The 21,949-nt window shown below is 48.1% G+C and overlaps 1 protein-coding gene across 1 annotated transcript in view; it reads right to left on the bottom strand.

Moving 5' to 3' along the window:
- GTF3A (general transcription factor IIIA) overlaps nt 1-21,949 on the bottom strand; it is a gene marked incomplete at both ends in the record, with an annotated part of 44,041 nt that overhangs the window by 172 nt on the left and 21,920 nt on the right. The window contains 9 exons of the mRNA XM_081214449.1: nt 572-631; nt 1,666-1,895; nt 2,467-2,547; nt 4,060-4,133; nt 5,118-5,206; nt 5,581-5,677; nt 8,582-8,682; nt 10,867-11,079; nt 11,148-11,280. Of these exons, the coding sequence (XP_081070575.1) occupies nt 572-631; nt 1,666-1,895; nt 2,467-2,547; nt 4,060-4,133; nt 5,118-5,206; nt 5,581-5,677; nt 8,582-8,682; nt 10,867-11,079; nt 11,148-11,280 (1,078 nt within the window). The remainder of the gene's footprint in view (nt 1-571; nt 632-1,665; nt 1,896-2,466; nt 2,548-4,059; nt 4,134-5,117; nt 5,207-5,580; nt 5,678-8,581; nt 8,683-10,866; nt 11,080-11,147; nt 11,281-21,949) is intronic.

Here is a 21,949-nt window from a genome sequence, read left to right as displayed (position 1 = left end):
ATCTGTGGGTCAACCAACAGCTTATCAAAAATATTTTTTAAAAAAAGAAAAATCCAGAAAGTTCCAAAAAGCAAAATTTGAATTTACCGTGTGCCAACAATTTACATAGTATTTTCATTGTATTAGGTATTGTAAGTAACATAGAGCTGATTTAAGGTATATGGAAGATGTGCGGAGGTTATATGCAAATGCAGCTGACCCTTGAACTTGGGGGGGGTTAGGCACGTGGACACCTGTGCAGTCGAAAATCCTCATATAACTTTACTTGGGCACCTGCGGATTTTGGTATCCTGGGGGTTCCTGGAACCAATTCCCCATGGATACCAAGGGACGACTGTAACTCGAATTCAAAATCAAAACTACTGGAATCGTATACTTATTAGGTATACAACTATCACAGTATATACAACAACAAAACTGTTGTAAAGTAAGAAAGTGAAATCCACACAATTGCTTTATATAGTAGTACAGCCTCACAGAGTAATACATAGTTGAAAATATGCTAAATAGATTGCATCTAGTTTAAGCAATTTATGTTTTAAAATTAATAGCTTACTAAGTCTCAACTTACTTTGAGCTTCATTTTTTTCTTGTCAGGGTCATGCACAACGGCATGCCTGCTGAGGCTCTGCTACAATGAAGGAAAAAGAAAAACAGTTTTATTTGTAAAACACTGGCACTTGGTACTTGGTGTCTGCTAATATGAAAGCCCCATGAGTCATTTAAATAAACGGACAGCCTTCTTTCTGTTACATTCTCTTGAGGGATCTGACTTCTACCACCTGGAGCAGAACTGTTCCTTAAATCCTGGACTAAAATCACTGCCTTTTCCAAGGACCCAGGTTAGGAATGTATACATTTTCACCACGTGCGCCTGTGGCTTCCTAGTTCTTTCATAGGGGTTTGGGGGGCCAGTTCTGAAAACCCTTCCAAGCTGAAGGTTCTTCTTACTGAATCTGTGTCATCAGCGTCGCCAAACACCAGTGGAAAATCTGACCCAAGTCCTGCTGTCTTTGGCATGAACACTGACCACCAGCAGTTCCGTGGTTTTCTCTCGGTCTGGGCTGTGCTAAGCCAGCCTCTCCCCCACTTCAGTCTCTACCATTGTTCACACGAGCGCCTGTGAGAGCACCAACCAGGCGCAGGTCCTCGGAGCCGCACGGGCCCCTCCACCTGGGTCACGGTCTCCAAGTCTAGATGAGTGTCCCGAAGCTCTAAGGTCCCCCATGTCCTTGTCTCTTGCTCCCCTTCTCAATCCCCAGATGATGGCGGCCCAGAAGGACACCCCAAATATCAGCAGACTCATAAATAATAAGCATATGGTACCAGAGGCCACTGGGTCTCAAATTCCGTCACATAAGAATCACCTGGAAAGTTTGTTAAAACAAAAATGACTGGGCCCATTCCCAAAACTTCTGATTCAGTGGGTCTGGAGTGGAGCCTGGATGGGCATTTCTCGCAAGTTCCCTGGCGATGCTGAGGGCCAGACTTTGAGCACCACTGGCAGGGGCGAATCTGTCTGTTCGCAGAGTTTGGTGGAGAACCACTCCTGCTGGAGCAGGAATGAAGGGCCGGAGTCTCCCCCAGCCTCCCCATCTGCCGCCTGGAGCCAGGCTCCCTGGAGCCCAGCAGCCCCCAAGGACGGCGCCCGGGCAGGGTGCTCACCTTCATGGCAAATGTCTTGCCGCAGCTGGCGTGCTCACACACAAACGGGCGCCGCTCCTCGTGGAACGAGAGGATGTGGCTCTGGAGGTTGAACACGGTGGTGTAGGTGCGGCCGCAGCCTTCCCTGGGGCACCGACACATGTCCCTCTCTGGGGCGTGAATTCTCATATGCTGCTTCAGGAAATCCTTGCGCTTAAACGTCTTCTGGCACACGTCACATGTTATGTCCTCTGCGGGAGCAGACAAGCAAACTGAGCCCACTTCCCAGGTGTTACCATACAGGAAAAACTAATATGGAATGTATCAAGCGACATATTCGATGCCCAAAACCTTATGAAGACACATAGATCAGAAATCTGAGAGAAAACTAACTCCAGTTTTTACTGCTTGAAAGTAGGCCTCAATTTTTCCAAGTTCCTACATGACATGAAATCCCTGTTTTCGTATGCAAGCAGCTGGGGTTCTCCACCCGGGGGCGCAGCAAGGGGAGGGAGTTAAACGGACCAGTTTTCTTCCGTGTCCCCCAACACACAGGGCACGCTTCCCACACTGCCCCGCAGACACCAGCCAGTGCCTCCCCGGAGGCCTCACCTGCCCGAGCCTTTAAAATGTGTACAGGCCTTGGCCCAGGACCACGGATCTCTGCTCACGTGTCAAACAGCTGAGGTACCCAGCACTTAACCAGACATACTATAGAAACTCTGTATTTTCAAGTGCATATTTAATGTTTCACCCTTTAAAAGCACTCAATCAGTTCCACAGGGGCAGATATTTATATCGTGCCCCTCATGCCTGCCTTACCTTTATGGGCTTCTCTCACATGTTTCAGAAGCTCTGTCCATGTTTTTGCCACAAAAGGACATTCTTTTTGACACATATAGCCTATTTCAAAAAAAAACAAAAAAACAGATTGGTGCGTTGCCTTTTGTGAATATTTGGCATAAACACCAATCATAATTAGATTGAAAGGAAAATAATTATCATAAAAAAGCAAATTATCAAAAAAAATTAGACTGCAAGATAGCTATGAAAACTAAAAAGTTTATTTTACAGTAAAACCAAACAACTGCATGTCAAGGTCCTTCATATAGGCTCTCCCTTCAGCAGGGCTTCATGAGGAGGCCCTCCCTCTCCTGTTCTCAGTGGGTTGGGTACACAGCCCAGGGACTCCCAGCTGCTGTGATGCCCCCCCCAACCCCGCCTCCATGGCTCAAGGCCCCTTTCCCCTCCCCCTGCTTTAGCTTTGCCTCTTTTTTTACTCAGCCCTTTGCCCTGGATAAACCACCAAGGATAGCCGTGCCCACCCCCAGCTTCCTGTAGTGTCAATATCTTGTAAATTTCATGCTGCAAAAAAGAACTAGGAAGCAGCAGCTAAGGGAAAAAAGAAAACAAGATTCCAGAGAAAAACTCCCTGATCAAAAATGGACACTGTGCAAAGCACTTGAACTGGATTAGTCAGTGTAACAGTCAGCCTGAGCTTCACCCAATTAAATACCAGATAGAAACTAAAAGACTCAACTACTAGTCCCGTCTTAAAAAAAAAAGGGGGGGGGGACTTCCCTGGTGATGCTGTGGTTAAGAATCCACCTGCCAATACAGGAGACACAAGTTTGAGCCCTGGTCCGGGATGATCCACAGGCTGTGGACCAACTAAGCCCGTGTGCCACAACTACTGAGCCTGCGCTCTAGAGCCCACGAGCCACAACTACTGAGCCCATGTGCCACAACTAATGAAGCCTGCGCGCCTAGGGCCTGTGCTCCCCAACAAGAGAAGCCGCCGCAAGGAGAAGCCCGCGCACCGCAACAAAGAGTAGCCCCCGCTCGCTGCAACTAGAGAAAACCCGCACACAGCAACGAAGACCCAACGCAGCCAAAAATAAATAAATAAATAAACAAATAAATATTTTAAAAAGTCATATAAATTCTAAGGCTTGGGAAACTGGAATATGTTTCAAAAATCCTTCATGGAAACAGAAGAGATTCAAGCTGTTGGCTTAAGTCTTTCTGAAAAAAGTTACAATCTGATTACTCCAAAAACCTCAAACTATAATCCAAGTCCTTTGAATGCCAACAAGGAAAGGAAAGAGAAGAGGTTAAAAGCAGCTGAAGCAGCAAAGCCACAGCTCGAGTTCCAACCCTTTCACAAGGAAGAAGCATAAGCAGGCATGGCTGTAAACAATAAACGTTAACTCTCAACAGCAACAACAGGGAGTGGAAGGGCAGACACGACACCCAGCACCTCTTTGGTCAAGAGCATAAAACCTGAACAAGCAGATGGAGCCCCTGCCCACGCAGTTTCAGCTTCTCGGGATGACCACAGACTCCAGCAGTCAGAGAATTAAACAAACACGCTCTACTGCTGGTGTGCCCGTCAGAGCAGGCACCAGTACGCACCCTCGTGGACCTTCCCGTGTCGCTTCAGACTGCTGGGGGAAGCAAAGTGTTTTCCACATCCTTCATGGGTACACCTGAGTCAACAACACATGAGCGTTAGCTGATCCGTTTTCAGACAGAACTGCACTTAAACAGTATGTCGTCCTCATCCTGCCAGTCTCCTCCTCCCACAACCAAACCAGTCATAAAAATGGGATTTCAAATTCAGACCTAGTTGTAGGTGAAATGCAAGTTACTTCACCAGCCTTGGACAGAACAAACTGAAAGAAAAAAGTCATTACTTTTTTTGTGTGTGTGCTTATGTGATCAAATTAAACAGTTTTCATCTTTATACCTCTGAAAATATACCGTTTTCATGGCAACAGAAAGATGGCTCGGGTAAACACCTAAGTCATCCGGAGTCATTTGTGTCTAGTTTTTCTAATGATGTTGCCATGGGATGGTGTGAAAAGAAAACACAGCAGCAGACGCATGGCCTCTGGGTGCCCCTTCTGCGCTCAGGCCACCAGCGGCACAGGAAGAGGCAGCAGAGCTGCAAGCAGGGACAGGCCCTGTCACGGCCACAAGTCCCAGGCAGGGGACAGCCCAGCCGCGCACAGCGCCAGCCAGGGCTCGCAGGACAGCCATCAGCAGGTGCCCTTTGCGGGTGTCTTCCAACATGTCCAGTCACCTCTCCCTGTTCTCCTGAAACCCTCTCTGATGCAGGCTAAGCCCAGATAGCTTTGTTCTACAGGAAAGGAATACTTAGCATCTTCATAAGGACATTTCACACCACTGAACAGGCTCTATTGAATAGTTAAGACATAACCCTTCCCTTCAAGCTTAACCACAATTGTACTAATTTCACAAATTATTCTGAAACACATCAAATCTTTCTTTTAGAGAAACAAAAGCACAAACTTTTGAAATGCCCCAATACATAAATGGGCATACACTGTACAACTTAACAGGAAAATGTTGATTAAGAAACTGTTTCTGAGCATTGGTATGCAACCTATGCATTTTAATCTTATCCCCACCTGAACTTTAAGAGGTTTTCACCCACGTAAAGTACCTACTTGAACGGCGGTTCGTTGGTGTGCTGGCACTGATGGATTTTCAGCTGCTGATGCTTCTTAAAGGTCTTCTTACAACCTTCAAAACTGCACTGTTTAAGTAAAGGTTTGTTAGTTTCAAAAAAAAAAATTCAAGAACAGTTCATAACAGAATCCTCTCAAGATAAAAATATCGCAGAAATTACATACTTGCTACTTTCACCCATTTAGTTACTATAAAATTCAAGAAGCTTTGAAGAGTAACATATATGAAACAGCAAAAAACGTTTCATTTGGGGTAGTCTACCAATAATATACTTTAATTAGCAAAAAAGTTTGCTTTCAAAATAAGCCATTATTATGATAGCTAGTGTCAAACTAAATTCAGATATTTGACAGACAAAATTTGGTTGATGAAAATTTTAGACACACAGGCAATAAACATAAAAAAGTCAGAATTTAAGCATATAAAATCATTCATACTTACTACATATTGTTTTTGCTGGTTTTCATGTTTGCGTTCAAAATGTTTCTTCAAGTTTGATTTTGTGTTGAACTTCTGATCACAGCCACTAGCTGTACAACTGTTAGGAAATTGTATAAACCAAAATATTAACAAACAAAGGGAAGAGAAATTTTAAGATGTGTACATCCTCCCACTTTATAAAAGCTAATTATTCCAAAGTATAATAAAAAAGTCTTTAACAAATTCCAAAGTGTTAAGCCATACCACATAATGCCTCTCAATTTGACGTGATTATATATAACGAGAGATGCATTTTCTTGTTAGGCTTCTGAAATTAAGCACAGTGTAGCAGACATTATACAGTGGGCAGAGGGAAGACGAAAAACACTAGTTCCAAAAGTCTAAACCCTGCTGAGACTTAAATCATGCTTAAGTTAAACTGTTCTCAGTTTAGAATCTGATAACTTTAATTTTGCTTGAAATGTCTCTACAAACTACATTTCCAAAAAGACCTCAAACAAACAAAACAAACAAACAAAAAAACTGGTTTCAGCTTATCATTAGAGGCAAAAAACAGATATTTACAGAACCATAAACCATTAGGCCCTGTGACATATCACCAAGCCAGTGTAGTTCCCCTTAATGAGTGCTTCTATATCTTGACCTTGAATTATCTAAATTCTTTGTGATTTTTAATATGTGCTCTTTTTGTGATGAGTTTTCACAAGCCGGATGGATGAAGCAGGACTTCCTTTACAAGCCCTCATCTTACCCATCATGCACCGATAAACCCTGAATAACACTCCTGTCAGGCACCACGCTATCCACAGGGACAGGCAGAAAAAGCTGGAGACCAACAGTGCAGAGTGACAGTGGGAGAAATGCCCAGAGGCCCACTGGAAGGATACAAGAGGGGTGCTGTGGCAGAGACCACCCACCCCAAGTTCCAAGATGTGCTATTTCTGACCTCAGGAACAAAATGCTGACTTTCAGCTAGGTTCACAGCCAACAGAGCTTCTTCCAGCCTCCCTTGTAATGAGGCGTGGTCCCACAGCTAAGTTCTGGCCCATCCTGCTCAGCTCCCACAAGGTGTCTAAAAAGGGGGCACACCTCTTTTGCCCCTCCCTCCATCCCGGTGGCAGGAATGCTTATGTGACAGCTGGAGCTCTGACAGCCATCTTGGACCATGAGGACTGCAGAGGAAGTTAGGAAGAGCCTCTATCCACCTCAGCCTTTCTGCATCTTAGTTATGCAAAAGAAACAGAGACTATCCTGTTTAAGCCTCTACTGGGCTGAGTTTTCTGTCACTCTTGACTTCAATCCTGACACAGACATCTAACCCAACACCACTGTGGGGCAGGACGGGCCAGGAAAGTCCTGCCAGGAACCAAACAGCAGAGGCAGGGGGCGTGAGACACCCTGGCAAAGTTGGGGGTGGGAGTGCTGCTGCCCAGTTAAGAAGAGCTGGACCACCACTTCCTGTCAGAGTCCAGCAAATGGGGCAAGACCACAAAAGTGCCCAGGCACGAAGGTCATTACATAAGCAGTGCTCAAAACCACTACCCAGTTTTAGGAAAGGAAGCAATCTGGAGGGTGACGTGAGAGAAGGCCAGGGAGACAGCCTTCAAGTGAGGCGTGCAGGCCAGCGCCTGAACGGAGACACCGGCAGCTGGGGGAGGGGAGAGGCCCTGAGGGGTAAGGACAGCCCTTGCAGACCTCCTGCTGTGGAGGACGGGAGGGAAGTACGAGGAGTCCTGCGGGTCAGCAAGCAGGCAGTGATGCCGCCTGACAAGAACGAGACCAGAGACAAAGCTTGTGGACTGTCAGCGACCTGGGCCCCATGGAACCAGGGAGACAGCCAAATAACGCCGCCCAGCAAGCAGCTGGACTCGGGGATCTGGTGCTAACGAGACGGATCTGGGCTGGAGAGCGAGCCGGAAGAGACAGTGCAGTCGTCCTGCTCCAGCAGGAGGAGCCCTCGCTGTTCTCTCCAACCCGCGCGTCCATATCCAGCCCCATTTTTATTTAAGACTTCGTTTTTTAAATAGTATACAGTCACTTAGCTCAGAAACCAAAAGTGTGGAAAGGGACACAGCTGCATGGTTCCTTCCACCCCTGCCCCTCCCCACCCAGGACTCCCACCACTGCCAAGACAGGCAACAATGCCCTTTAGTTTTGCTATGTAGCTTTTAGGATTTCTTTATACAAACAGAAGCAACTATAAATAGAGGACTTCTTGTCTACCTCCCCTGCTCTTTTTTACACACAAACAGGTAGCCCGAAATACACCCTCTTCCAAACCTTGGTTTTTCAACTAATAAGCCCCAGAGATTTTCTTAGTTTCACAGGGAACACCTGCATTCCTTTTTCCCGCTGTACAGTATTCCACGGTGTGGATATACTTTAACTGCTCCTTCCTGATGAGCAGGCGGGCTGCTCCCATCTGTGACTTAACAAGCCCTCCAGGTGATTCTGATGGACCCCAAATTTGAGATCCACTGCTTTAAAGTAGCTGATTTAAAAGAAAAGCAGTAATATCTACCTTTTCAGAGATAATGAGCAACTCCATCAGAGAAGAATGAAATTAACACTGGCATGGCAGAGGAGTGGGGGCTTAATTGAAAGAAAGAGCAGGTAAACTGTTAAAGCTCTACTTCCTCGTGCCTAGGTCTCTTAACCCAGCAGCTGATTGGTTCGTAAAGACCCTGAGGATGCGAGCCCAGAATCTGCCAGGGAACCATTTTCCATCTGGTCTGAACTTTAGGAGGTTGATTTCCCGTTTAGGATATGCTTGAAAGGGAGACGAGGGGATGCAAACTCAAGACAACTTCTGATGAACGCGTCCCTGAAGTTATCACACGCAATGACCCACAAGGCCCCAGACACTCTTCGCACATTCCAAACCCTGTCTCAGGAGATGCAGGCGAAAGCAGCTCCGCTTTCTTCACCTCGAAGGTCATCAGCCAATTTTCTGTGCCAAACGCCACCCACTTCAGAGGCCTGAAGACAGATCTCTACTTACACAAAGGGCTTTTCTCCGGTGTGAACCAGGGCGTGGCGGCTGAGGTGCCAGTCCCTGACGAAGGCCTTGTTGCACCCGTCATGGTCACAAACAAACGGTCTCTAGCAGGAAGGCGACAAAAAGCACGTCAATCCTGCCTGCGTCAGTGGCTCTGGCGTTACTTCAAGCCCTAGACTATCTGATGGGCAAAGCCGTGGACTCTGTCTGTAGAGGTGGTTTCCACCCAGTAAGTGCTGAGCACCTGCTACAGGAGGCCAGGCAAGGATCTCCCGCCTGGGGTTACACGACAACGGAAAAGCCGCAGCTGCTCACAGAGCTGCCGCAGCAGATTCTGTTCTAGGAAAATACCGTGTGAAACCGGCGGGCAGCCTTCACAGGAACCGTACAGTGTTGTGAACCTGCTCCTAGCCTGCACCAGGCTTCAGCAGCGACTCCCTTAAAGACTTCCTGCCAGCTCTCAGCGCGGCCTGCGCGCACTGATCCTCTCCTCCCGCACAGCATCTCCGCAACCGTTCAGAGCCCAGGGCAGGCGGTCTCATCTGGACAAGCCCACTGTCTGCTCAGAGAACACCGGGCACAGCTACAGAAGTGTCACATCCGAGGAAGCTCACAGGTGCCCGGACACACACAGCTCACGGCCCGAAGTGCAACCACCACGTGGGACCCAGCAGTTGGGAGGAAGGGCCTCCACTCTGAACCCATAGGAAAAGCCAAAACATGTCCCCCGTATAACCAGTTCTGTGCACTTAACTATGGAAAACATGTCCCAGAACAGTCCAGGAAGGAGGTACCAAGGCCTCAAAGGACGCTACTGGTAGCAAAGCAGGTGGACAGGAAGACAAGAGCTGCGTTACCAGGGCAGGTGCACAGAACTCTGCACAGCCCGTCATGGAGGACGTTCGAAAAATATCTGTCAAATTAATGTGAGATTTGGGATGACATGACTCCAAGTTTTCTAGCCTGTGTGAAGGAAGCTGGGAGTGCCAATATCCTAAATACAGCCCACGAGTCTGAAAGGAAACGTAAGGTCTAGTCTGGACATCCTGTTAACAGGGCCCAGAATTTAGGGGGGTTGAACGGGAGAGAGGAAAGAGAGGGAGGCGAAGCATAAAGCATGACATGAAGGAAGCCAGTCACAGGGTAAGAAGAAGCCAAGAGAGTGGGGCAGGTGGAGAACCTTGAGGGCGGGAGAGGAGCCAGGGGAAAGGGTCAGTGAGCGGGACAAGGTCCCGGGGAGGGAACGGTCAGCCTTCAAATGCTGCAGGGGTCAGGGGGACGGGCAGCGTGAGGACACACGGAGGAATGACCTGAAAGGCAGGAAACTGCTGGAGCGGAGGCAGGAGCGGCAGCACCCCGGTTAAGGGCCTTCAGCTGAGGCCCTGAAAAGCCAGACTCGGCCAAATCCCGGGAAACTCGGCCAATTCCTAGGCCTCCATGAGCCGCCCTTTGCTCACCTGTCACCTTCCAAAGGCTTCCTATTGCGCTCAAAACAAAACGCAGGCTCTAAACCCACTGGTACCCTGGCCTACAAATGACCCTCCAGGCGTGCCCCTCAGGCTCCCCTTGAATGGTTCCCCCACCCAATCACATTGGCCGGCATCCACCCCCAGGACCACACGCTCCTCTGGCAGTTCTCTCTGCCCAGGCTGTTTCTCCCTCAAATGTCTGCAGGGCTGGGACCTTTCCTTCTCATTCAGGTCAAGAGAGAGGCCTCTCCCAACCACCCTCCTGCAGCCCTCTCTTCACTGCGTCGCATTCCTACTTATTCCGCTGTCCTCCCGCTTAAAGCATAAGGTCCCTGACGGCAGAAGCCTTGCCTGTCGTAACTGCTGCTCTCCGGGCCAGGACGGTACTGAACTATGAATGAACGAACACATGATGCTTGCAAACCTCCAGTGCTCTAAAGTTCTCCTCTATTCCGGTCCCAGGAGGCGGGGCTTTTTAAGGCAGGTTGGGGGTGGGCGTGGGAGAGAGTATTCCAACCTTGCAAATATTTACACGTTATGGGGACGTGATGACTGGCCACCACTCAAGGTCAAAGAAGGGGAAGGTGTTGCTTAGTGAGCCCTGAGCCCTCTCGGTCCTAGAACTCCGTGTCTACCTCCCCAGTCCTTCCCTGCCCTAAGGCATGGCTGGTTCGCTTGTGCGGTCCCGGGGGCCAAAGCTGAACGCGTCTGCGCACCCACGCGCGGGACCTTCGAGCAGCGCCCACCTGGCGCGCACCGCACCACTAGTCCCCGGCCTGGACGCCACGCCCCCCGCGGCCACGCCTTCGGCCTCGTTACCTCCCCCGTGTGCTTGCACAGGTGCGCGTCTAGTTTCCAGGCCTTGTTGTAATTGGCGCTGCAGTCGGGGAAGGAGCAGATGAACCTCTGAGGGGTCGCCGGGGGCGGCGGGGCTAGGCTCTCGCCGGCCGCGACGAACGCGTCGGCGATGGTCAGGGACGACACCGCCTCGGCGACAGAGGCTGGCGGCTCCAGGGTGCCCGGGGTCAGGCACTAGGCCACGTGCTGAGCCACGTGCCGCGAACCGAGGCCGACCGACCGCTCCGGGAGACCCTACGCGCGGTCCGACTGCACTTCCGGTAGCGCGGCCCCGGCGGGGCGGGGCTGGAGCGCCGGCGCAGTCGCGCATGCTCCGAGAAGCCCCTCGCCGGCCCGCGTTCGCGCATGCTCTGAAAGCTCCCCGCCCCTCCCGTCCTGGGGCAGGAGCGGAAGCGAGGAAAAAGTGGCCAAGCCCTCATCCTCCTCCCCAGCAAAAGGTGCCCGCGAGTCGCAGGCCTTGTGATGGACCCCGAGGCGACTGTTAAATGTGTTCCCATCCGCATAGCACAGGGAGATCAGCTCGGTGCTTTGTGACCGCCTGGAGGGGTGGGATAGGGAGGGTGGGAGGGAGACGCAAGAGGGAGGGGATATGGGAACATATGTATATGTATAACTGACTCACTTTGTTATAAAGCAGAAACTAACACACCATTGTTAAGCAATTACACTCCAATAAAGATGTAAAAAAAAAAATGTGTTCCCATCCGCCACCACCCTTTTCAAAGTACTACCCTTGCATGATCTAAACTATCCAGTTCTTACTACATGCTGGGTTTGTCTTCTTTATGGATTCATTTCCCGCAAGCTCTCTACATGCTCCCTCTGCAAGCCCCCTGGCAGTGCATCCTAAACTTGCTTAAAATCACGTGGAGACCTTTTAAAACTTCCAAGCCCAGAGCATATACCGGACTAATTAAATCACAGTTTCTGTCGGTGGGGAACGGGAATCCATAGTCTGGAAATTCCCCAGGTGATTCCAACGTTCAGACAAGTCTGGGGACCATTGCCCTGAGGCCTTGCTGCTCAAAGTGTGGTCTTCGGGTCAGCAGCATCGTTCGTTAGAAATCGGAACCTCGGACCTGCTTGAATCGGAGAGGTCTCCAGGTGATCTGACGCACACTGGAATTTGAGAAGCACTGTTCAGAGGCTTAAATGGTATGGGTATCTTTGTTTATGGGGACCACATGTTTAAAGGACATCCTTGGATGAGGATAACAATGACAGGATGGTCTGATGTTCCCCCAGGTGTGTACTTTTCACAAACCGCATCACTTTGAATCATTTGGCAAGCCCTTGTCTGATGGTGATGAGCAGTCCCTGCAAAGAAGTGCAGTTCTGAAAACAAACCAGGACTCCCACGAGGATAATGGCCTGTCTTGTCGAGTGTCATGAAGGCTGGGAGAGGGAGTCTGGGACACGCATCCACAGGCTGCTTTTCTCCTTTGCTGGTCCAACCCCTCTTCGGGGGACAAGTCCGCAGACATCCCTCCTACAATTCTGCACATCTTAAATGGTTTCCCTGGTGCCGGTTCCGGATACCTCCTCCGCATTCCGCTGCCCCCTGGCCGTGACGGGGTTGCATGGTAAACCTCTTCCTCTTCCGCCCTGCTCTTGGCCTCCTGACACGCACCGTGCCCCGTGCCTCTGCTCCTGCCTTCCCAACTTATCCCGTCTCCTTAACCAACTGTTCTTCACACCTTCTTCTTGGTACCCACGTCTTCGTGCTCAGCCCTCTGGTGTGAGGTGTTGTAGCGGGGAGCACAGACTTTGAGGTCTAAGTCTGCATTTACTCCCTGTAGGACGTTGGATAAGGTTCTTTGAATCTCTTTTCTTACCTTTAAGCTGGACCATTGGAATCATTCTTGGAGTGAATGCGATTGTATTAACCAATAGTTCCATTTACTACGTGCCACCCGCTGAGCCAAGCACATTTACCAGCAACTCTTAGCTCTCCCAACAACTCTGCATGTAAAGAAGCTGATACAATCCAGGCCATGCCTTTTCTTTCTTTTTCTTTCTTTCCTATGAACTGATCCATCGTCCACCTCTACCCTCTCTGCAGTTTACTCTTCAATGTGTTTTCCACATCCCACGTTTCTAAATGAGTGGATTTTTCTTTTTTTTTTTTTTTAACTAAAGTAAAAAGCATCAAGCAGTCACCTCCAACTCAACGTTATTTGCAAGTGAAACAATCTTACCATCTCCACCTGGTTACACTCCCTCCCTCCCGCCTGCTCCCTGCCTTTCTTGCCATTGGCAGTGTGACCCTGTCTGCCACCCACGAAAATGTAGAACAGTGGTTCTCACCCTGGCAGCACACTGGAGTCACCAGGAGCTTCTGAAAAGGATGTCTCTTGGGCCCCACCCACACCAGTGCAATCAGCCCCTGTCCCCTCTCCTTCCATCTGCCCATCCCTGGCCTGGCCGACTTGTGCACCTGCCTGTCCATTCCCTCCCACCTGCTGCCCAGCTTTGCTTTGCTCTGAGCCTGGACACCTGAAACAGCCTCTCAACCGCTTTCCTACCTTAACACTCTCCTGCCTCTAATCTCTCCGTAAAACACCTGAGACTTTCTAGATTTAAGTTTGCAAGACTGGCATTTGCAAAGCATTTTTATTCCTCTTAGCTATTATTCCTACAATTCAGGTAAAAGCACTCAGGTGGGAAATGCGGTCCCCGGGCTCAGGCCCCCTCCAGGCCCCGAATGGGCTTGGTAGTTTGGCAACCCAACTCTGAATCCTGGCTCTACCATTTACTATTTGGCCTCGAGAGAGTTATTTAATTCCTCTGAAGTGTGTGTTATCTGTACAATGGGGATAATGATATCTATGCCACAGTGTTGCTGGGAGATTTATGTGAGACAATTAATTCATGTGAGGTGCTTAGCTCAGGGCTCAACATAGTAAGTAATCAAAAATTAGTAGCCTTTATTTTTTTCCCCACTTGCTGCTGGCTTATGCCTTCTATTCTTACCCTTGAGTTGTGGTTGGCAGGCCGCTCTGACGGCTTCCAGTGAACACGGCTTACTGGTATTCACATCCTTGTGTGATTACCCACCCCCTCTTGGGATAGACTGGACCCTGTGAATTGTTTCTAACTAATAGCATAAGGCAAAGATGATGGGATGTGATTAGGTTACAAACACTGGGGCTTTCACCTTCCTAACAGACCTTCATTCCCTTCTGGGCTTGTGCCCTGTGACAAGACAGCAACCACACTGGAGAAACCCACAGGGCAAAGAACTGAGGGTGGCCAACAGCCAACTAGGAACTGAGGCCCTTGGTCCAGCAGCCCTGGAGGAACTGAATCCTGCTGACGACCATGTGAGCTTAGAAGCAGATCCTGCCCCAGCCAAACCTTGGGATGAGACCCTAACCCTGGCTGACTCCTTCATTGCAGCCTGGGAGAGACCCTGAAGCAGAGAACCTGGGTAAGCCATGCCCAGATTCCTGACCTGCAGAAGTTGTGAGATAATAAGTGTGTGTTTGTTTACGCCACTAAATTTGGGGGTGATTTGTCATGCAGCATAACTAATGCATAATTACATTACACAAAATAACTCTAGACCTGGTAGTCCTGAACTCACACTAAGGAGAGGGCATCTGAACAAAGAGGGTTCTGACAGGAGGGGGGCTCTGACCCAGCATCCAACCATCACACAAGTCTCTTCCTATCCAAAAATCACACAGTGTGACAAGAACGCATGTAGTTACGGTGATAACTGGACAAAATAGCTTGAACGTGGACTACCCTTCAATATGTGGGCCCTTTAATCCCGATTTTATTCTTATCTTCTAATGTTTACTTCCCCCGGTTTGGTCCAGCACGGCCAAGGTGGTCAGCTAGGGCCACTGTCCTAGCAGATCAAGCAAAGCACCAGGACATCATCCCTGAAACCCACCTTTAACTTGAAGCTCCGTTCCTTCTTTTACAGGCATGCTGAGACAGACTTTTGGATTCAGCCCCAATTGCCACTAACTACTTGAGTGTGACTTGGGGCAACTCTCCGCAACCTGCTTTGCCTAGTGTGTGAAATCGAGGAGACCCTGCCTTCCTCTCACAGTTGTTATGGGCATCATATGGGAACCTGGCGAGTTAACTGACCTCCCTGAGCCTCAGTTCTTCATCAGCCAACTGAGGACAATAGTACCTACTTCACAGATTGTGAGGATTAACAAGAAAATACACGTAAAACACCTTTGCCCACCATCAAGTGCTAGCCATCTGTAAACTGTTACTGACACTAGGTTCTCAAATATTGGCTCAAACCAAAAGTGAATGAGCCAAGGTCAGCCCAAGGATGGCCAAGGTAGGATTGAGCAAGAGAGATTCCACCCCTCGGCCACATCCTCAATATAGCCCGTCTCCCCCGTCCCTCAGGGAGCCTCCGGGGTCACTGATCATCTAACCAGTCAGGAGAGGTCCCCCAGGCATCACCTGTACCTTTGTCCTTGCTCCTGTGTCAGCAGAGTCCTCGCCCTCTTCCAGCATCTGTTCTTGGACCACCCCCCACCCCGCCATGACCTCCCCTGAAACCATCAGTGGACAGTGGGAGACGCGGGACACCTCCCTTCTTGGTTGCCCGCTCACCGTGCAGTTCCAGCCTGGCTTCTCCAATTAGCCGTCCTCTCGCTTCAGTCTGATCATTGAATTTTCCTGCAGCTGTAATTGTCCCACCAGGGTACCGCCTCGGGCCTGTGCTTAATCACTCCCGCCCACTTCAAACCCATCTGAGCCGGGAGCAGCCAGATTCCATCTAGTCAGCGAGACCTAATTGCTCTCTGATTACCCACAGGGTCAGGTGCTTGAATGCTCACAGTTTCCATCCACAGCCGGTGCAAGATTTTTGCGTTTGATAATTTCCTCCATCAGCTTTTTTCACCCAGCGCCCAGAGACGCCGCCGGCAGAGCTGAGCGGGAGTCCTCGCCCCATTTATGGATGGCTGCTTGGTTTACCTTAGGGGTGGAATCCATCCATCTCCCTTTCCTGCCTCATCTCTGTCCAGTCCACCATCATCTCACCTGATCTCCAGGTGCATCCTGCAGCCAGGGTCCCCCTCTCCAGTCCTTTCTCCACACGACTGCTAAGGGATCCTTCCCAAATGCCAGGGATTTCAGTGGTGTCCTAGAGCCTTTAGGGTAAAGCCCCGACTCCTTACTGTACTCTGCACGGCCTCAATTCGCACCCCTCCCACTTGGCCCAAGCCCCCCTCCGGCTCGGTCCAACCCCGCTGAGCTTCCTTCATTACTCACACCTACCTGCCCACCACCCACTTCCTCGCATACTCTCCTCTCAGGGTTGTATCACTCTCTCTTCTCGATGGAGCCTACAGATTTCCCAACACTGCTATGAAGAAACAGGAACCATCTCTTTTTAGATAGAGGGTTGTGTGGAGAGAGGATGGGAAGGGCAGGGGTCTCCTGGCCCCTTGGGGTGTCTGGGGCCGTGTTTCAGAACCTGCAGAATGTATCCTGGAAAACGACGGCTCTAATGTCTGTGATGATACAAACTTGCCCCAGAACCTTAAAAGGACCTCTATTAATATTCACTTACCTGTGGAGAAGAGAAATTATCTGGTCTCAAGTATTAGTCTTCTAGAAACAGGAATTTGAGCGCATGTTGAAACAGCTGCTCCCTCTCCTGTGTAGGTCCCTGCCCTACATAAAAAGAGGAAATGCCTTCATCTATTTGCAGCTGCAGAGGAATGAAATGGTTCTGTTCCATTCTTCTCTTTTCCAGGCCTTTTGTCATTCTTTTACCCAGTGGATATGGGGATATATGTATATGTATAGCTGATTCACTTTGTTATAAAGCTAGAAACTAACAAAACATTGTAAAGCAATTCTACTCCAATACAGATGTTAAAAAAAAAAACTGGTTTATATGGGTATTTCCTCTACCAAATGTAGAAAAAATATATACTCCACTGCACACCAAAAGCTCTTCCTTTGTCACCCTTAGAGCCCATCATTACAACTGGGGGGAGGGGGCGTCATGCCCAGGGTCCTCTCCTCAGAAAATACCCACACACATCTCAGCAGATACTGCATACAATTTAATGGAGGGTGGACTCAGCTTAAGAATTCCTGCTCCAGAGGGTGAGTAGAAAAAGATTTTTCAAAAGTAACACTTGGGGCAGCTGAGACTAACGGAGCTGGCATGCTGGTTGGAATTTTCGATCTTTTGGTTGCTTTCTGTGGTACGATTTCAAGTCTGAGGTTTGTGACTGTTCCCAGTGGGGCTTGTCTCCAGCGCAGTGGCTCCTCCAGAATCCCAAAGGGTGGGCGTCCGGGGAGAGGCAGTACTTCCAGAAGGGAGTGTGCTCTTCCTGGGATGGTCTGTGACAACGCATTTCGTCCACAAGCAAGTGGCTGACGTCCTTGCCTCCCCCGAGAGTCATGACACTTGTGACGCTCTCAGTGATGGCACAGAGCGACACGGTGGGCAGACCTGCATGTAACGGCTCAAGGTTGGTTCTTACAGCTGTTAATTGGGGCCCTCTGTGTGAGATGCCGGGCCAGCCCCACGTGGTGCTCAGGGACTGCACCCTGGAGCCTCCGAGCCAACACCTCAAAGTCACCTGGGCCAGTGCTGGGTGAGCGGTTAAATGTGTTACAGTGAGATCGCCCCTTGTCTGCAGCAAGGTTGGTGGAGAAAGATTTTATGTGGTTTTTTTTAAAGACTTTTTTTGACGAATTCGTTACAGTATAGCTTCTCTTTTATGTTTTGTTTTTTTTGGCCACGAGGCACGTGGGATCTTAGCTCCCCGACCAGGGATCGAACCTGCACCCCTTGAGTTGGAAGGCAAAGTCTTAACCACTGGACCACCAGGGAAGTCCTGATTTTCTGTGTTTTAATCATGACATCACATACAAATTCTTCATTAAGCTTCTATCGAGCAATACATGAAAGTATGTAAATCTGGGAGAAAATGAAAAGGACTGGTTTCTCTTTCAAAGTTACTCTGAGCATTAAAAAATTTTTTGTTGCTGGTCATATTTGCAAAAAAGTGCTGTTTGAGTGTTATAATTGTATTAAAATGTGTACTAAAATTGTACTGAAATGTATTAAGCACTGTTGTTTCTATTTAATTGCACGGGGTGGGGCAGACCATATGTAATGAGCATGCTTTTCCCGAGCGGCAGCCATCCAGCATCAAGCCCCCTGCGGAAGGAGGAGCTGTCTGCACCCCGTGATTCCAGGGGTTCAGGAGGAACTTGGCCCCGAATGGTCCTTTGCTTCATGCTTGAAAGTACACACTGAGGTATTTGGGTACCTGAAAAGAAACCAGCAAATACTCCCAGGAAGGTGGGTGTGAAGACTCCAGGAGCCGCGGGGGGGACGAGTTGGGTTTATTGCTCACCCCTGGAGTGTGGGAGAGTCTGGCTGGAGGTGCAAATTGGAGAGTTTTGAACTAGATTTTTAGGACCTTTAGCAATTTAAAAGCCACCTCCCAGATAATTTTACATTTCTCAGGCCTATCACCAGCCTTCTGGGCACCAGCACCCAGAACACTCCGGAGGCGCGCCCTGGGGCTGCAAGGCCCCCCACCTGGCCTTGGCCAGGGGTAAGAGAGAGGCAGCCCAGCCTGCAGCGGTGGGAGCCTGGCCCTGCCTCCCTCTCCCACATCCCCTGTCCCCTGCTAAGTTCCCCTCGGAGCACTTCCTTCACAAATCCTGCCCACAAACTCAGTCTCAGGGTCTGCTCTGGCGAACCGAGATTCAAATCATTTTATAAGGTTTATTCCAAAAAACAACAGGCCTCTGCCAGCCCCACCCGGCCTCTCTCCAACCTCTTGTTCTCCAGAAGCAACAATTTTACATTCATCTCAGCTTTTTTTCTTTTTTTCTTTTTTTTGGTATGTTCCTTTACATCTCTAAATAACATTTTCATAGTGCTACTTCTTGATTTTTCAGTTTTAGGCACTTTCTACTGATTTTTCCTTATGGGACATGAAGATTAAGACAGACAGACAGACAGACACACACACACACACACACACACACTTTCTCCATTCTCCTAAATGGTTATGAAGTAACAATACTGCTAGGTTACTCTTATATAGAATCTGCCACATGCCAGGCATTGTTCTAAGCATTTCACATGTATTAATTCATCTACTATCCCCCCAAACCCTATGCAATAGGTTCTGTTATGATCCCCATTTTACAGATAAGGAAACTAAGTCAGAGTGAACGGCCTGCCCACCCACACAGCTCATAAGTGGAATATTATGATTGAGTGAAGATTTGAACCTAGTCGGTCTGGCCTCAGGGTCTGTGCTCTCAATCACGGAGTTATATGGCTGGGATTATGCCATAACTTTAGTTAGACCAGACTTCAGGATTTTTACTAATATGATTATATCAGTGCTATCAACAGCTGATCCAGGTAGTAAACTGTGATTTCTCTTTCCTTCTTGCAAAACTTTTTAATTTAGCCAGAGTTTAAAAGCTGACTGGTTTTTTTTTGTTGCCCTGGCTTACCTGGTCTTTTGTGTTTTTTGTACTTATCTCTAATTCAGCCTAACTGCCGAGAGTCAGCTAAAGCTTCTCTCAACACGCTCCAACACATCAGGCATTCTATCAGCTTTATCTTTTTGGAGAAATTTCTCCTGGAGCACTTCTGACCTGTTCCCATCTGGACTGACTGCTCCCAGGACCTGCTACGGAAACTGGAAACTCTGAGGGTCCTCTCTTTCTCCTGGTGTCCTGACATCTCACGAGGATACACAGAGCTGTGTCTCGCTGTGGCCTGTTTTCACCATTGGGCTGGGCACAGAGTGGACTCTTGTAATCTGAAACCCATGCCCTGAATCTTTAGAGATTTTCTTGGATTACTTCTTAAATGATGCCCTTAAATCCTCTAATGTTTTCATCTGTTCATTTCTATTTTTTTTTCTTTTTGATCTGTTTTCTGGAAGATTGCCCCAGCTTTATCTTCTAACCTTTCTATTGAGTTTTTCAAATATTCTATACTGTTTTTTATTTTTATATCTTCTGCTATCATGTTTAAATTTTTAAAAATTTGCTCTCTTTTTAAACATGTATGCTTTTTATTTATCAATTTATCCATTTATCTGTCTTTCATTGTATCCTATGCTCTGGTTTCTGCCCTTAGCACTCTCGTGAAACATTTGCCCAAGTTTGTTTATTCGTTTGCTTGTTTGTTTGTTTGCTTTCTTTCTTATTGAGGTATAGTTGATTTACAATATTATGTAAGTTTCAGATGTATAACACAGTGATTCACAATTTTTAAGGATTATACTCCATTTATAGTTACTGTAAAATGTTGGCTACATTCCTTGTGCTGTACAATATATCCTTAGTGTTTATTTATTTTATACATAGTAGTTTATACCTCTTAATCCCATAACACTATCTTGCCCCTCTCTACTTCCCTCTCCCCACTGGTAACCACTAGTTTGTTTTCTAGATCTGTGAGTCTGTTTCTTTTTTGTTATATCCACTGGTTTATTATTTTAGATTCCACATATAAGTGATATCATACAGTATTTGTCTTTCTCTGTCTGGCTAATTTCACTAAGCATAATATTCTCTGGGCCCAGCCACGTTGCTGCAAATGGCATTACTTCATTCTTTTTTGTGACTGAGTAGTATTCCATTGTATATATATGGAATATATATATATATATATATATATACATTTTTTTAACATCTTCTTTATCCATTCCTCTGTTGATGGGCAGTTGGGTTGCTCCCATGTCTTGGCTATTGTAAATAATGCTTCTAGGAACACTGGGGTACATGTATATTTTCAAAACAGTGTTTTGGAGTTTTTGGGTATGTACCAGGGGTGGAATTGATGGATTACTAATTATTAGAGAAATGCAAATCAAAACCACAATGAGGTATCACCTCATACGTGTCAGAATGGCCATCATCAAAAGTCTACAAATGGGGCTTCCCTGGTGGGGCAGTGGTTGAGAGTCCGCCTGCCGATGCTGGGGACACGGGTTCGTGCCCCAGTCCAGGAAGATCCCACATGCCGCGGAGCGGTTGGGCCCGTGAGCCATGGCCGCTGAGCCTGTGCGTCCAGAGCCTGTTTTCCGCAACAGGAGAGGCCACAACAGTGAGAGGCCCGCGTATCGCAAAAAAAAAAAAAAAAAAAAAAAAAAAAAAGTCTACAAATAACAAATGTTGGCTAGGATGTGGAGAAAAGGGAGCCCTCCTGCACTGTTGGTGGGAATGTAAATTGATACAGCCACTATGGAGAACAGTATGGAGGGTCCTTAAAAAACTGACCGTCCAGTTTTGACTATACAATTGCAGCAAGCAGCAGGGCTTGCTGCGACTTCGCAAACGCAGATTTGCCAGGCGATCCCAGATTTCTTCTGAGAAGAAACCATACAGAGCCATCTTGTGGTGGAAAAACGATGCACAGGTTTCAGCCTAAAACTTGTATTCGATTCTATATGACATGGGCGGGTATAAATGCATCTGCATACTCTCATACCCTTGATCCCTCCCTCATGGTCGGGAAGCATTTTAAAGTGGTCGGCAAATGTTGACAGCAATCTACACTTGTCCCGCTAACACATTTACCACAGGTAATTAACTTAACTACCTGATAAAAATGTTATTGGCGTGCTATAATGCTCACTGTTTTCAGAAGAGACTTTGACGGACAGTTACCCACACTGTGTCCTCGGTTATCTTTATAGGCACATAATCAAATCCAAATTCGGTCATTAGTTTGTGATTTGATCGAAGTAAACAGCTACATTGGATAGTCATGATCCCCAAACGTTCATTATTTGCCCCAACCATGTGGTTTGGATTTTTCTGTTGTGAAAAATAATAATAAATTAGATTGCTCTCCAAGGCTGTCGAAAGCTGTGCAGCCACACTCTGCGTCTAATTCATCAGAGATGATACGAGATGCAGAATGTCCATTTGTAGGCATCAGGACTCGTGCTGCGGCTCCTGGGAGCAGCAGTCATTTCATGGGGGCCGTTTTGGGGTGCAAACGGCTGCATGTGCTGTGTTCTCGAGGCCCACAGAGCGAAGCCCCCCCGCCGCC

Source organism: Mesoplodon bidens, assembly GCF_964165515.1.
Source record: "Mesoplodon bidens genome assembly, chromosome: 17".
NCBI lineage: Eukaryota > Metazoa > Chordata > Mammalia > Artiodactyla > Ziphiidae > Mesoplodon > Mesoplodon bidens.
The sequence above is the reverse complement of the archived record's forward strand: the minus strand, read 5'-3'. Positions and strand labels throughout refer to the sequence as shown.